The following is a 1225-nucleotide window of genomic DNA, read 5'->3' as shown; positions in this document are numbered from 1 at the left end:
CTGCTTCCCTGCGGACCTCCCGGCTGCTTCCCTGCGGACCTCCCGGCATGAGTGAGTGGGAGTGAGGGAAGGAAGGTCATTCACTCGCGTCCGACTCTGTGTGACGCCAGGGACCGCAGCCTGCCAGGCTCCTCTGTCCCTGGGACCCTCCAGGCACGAACACTGGAGTGGCTGCCATGCCCTCCTGCAGCGGATCGTCCCAACCCAGGGATCGAACTCGGCTCTCCTGATTTATCTTCTTTTGGTTTTGCTTCCTTTTGGTCTTTACCCTACAGCATAAGCTGTTATTTAAGAATAACAAACACCGGGTGGATGAGACGCAGGAAGCCCCGATCCTTTTACAGAATAGAGCGCGCCCGGTCCAGACCCCACCTTGGCACCAAGGCTAGGTCCAGGCCCATGGGGAGAGGGAGAGGTGGGAGGAACAGGAGGGGCTGCCTGCATGGCTGCAGGCAGTGCTGCCCAAGAATCCCCCGGAGGCTGGTGGAGGGCGCCTACCGAGGAAGGCCACGTTCACAGCGCTGGGCTTGGGCGGACACAGGATGGACACGGCCGTAATGACCCCCAGGGTGCCCTCTGATCCAATGAAGAGCTGCTTCAGGTCGTAGCCCGTGTTGTCCTTCCGCAGAGACGTGAGGCAGTTCAGGACGGTTCCGTCGGCCAGCACCTAGAGATGGCGTCAGCACTGGCCCCACGCTGCCCTGGGGTGGCCAACCCACCCTGTGCACCCTGAGAGCGAGCCCTGGGGCAGAGGAGGGGGGCGGGGGAGCACCCAGGGCAGAGTGGAGAGCACCTGGGGCAGAGCAGGGAGCACTCAGGACGGGGGGGGGGACACCTTGGGTTGAGTGGGGAACGCCCAGGACGGAGCAGGGAGCACCTTTGGGGGAGCAAGGAGCACCTTGGGTTGAGTGGGGAACACCCAGATGGGGCAGGGACCACCTCAGGTGGGGCAGGGAGCACCTAGGCAGAGCACAGAGTACCTCGGGTAGAGCAGGGAGCACCTAGGGTGGAGCCAGGAGCACTCGGGTGGAGCAGGGAGCACCCAGGGTGCAGGAAGGCAGGGAGCACTTGGGTGGAGCAGGGAGCACCTGGGTGGAGCAGGGAGCACCCAGGTGGAGCAGGGAGCACCCGGGGTGCAGGAAGGCAGGGAGCACCCGGGTGGAGCAGGGAGCACCCGAGGGGCAGGAAGGCAGGGAGCACCCGGGTGGAGCAGGGAGCACCCGGG

General features: G+C 65.0%; 1 protein-coding gene across 1 annotated transcript in view; it reads right to left on the bottom strand.

Annotated features, from left to right (window-relative positions):
• The window catches only part of D2HGDH (D-2-hydroxyglutarate dehydrogenase), a 24765-nt gene that overhangs the window by 14091 nt on the left and 9449 nt on the right, over nucleotides 1-1225 (bottom strand). Inside the window, exon 6 of the mRNA XM_040231977.1 lies at nucleotides 499-667. Coding sequence (XP_040087911.1) covers nucleotides 499-667 — 169 coding nt within the window. The remainder of the gene's footprint in view (nucleotides 1-498; nucleotides 668-1225) is intronic.

Source organism: Oryx dammah, unplaced genomic scaffold, assembly GCF_014754425.2.
Source record: "Oryx dammah isolate SB20612 unplaced genomic scaffold, SCBI_Odam_1.1 HiC_scaffold_28, whole genome shotgun sequence".
NCBI lineage: Eukaryota > Metazoa > Chordata > Mammalia > Artiodactyla > Bovidae > Oryx > Oryx dammah.
This window is presented reverse-complemented; position numbering and strand designations above follow the sequence as displayed.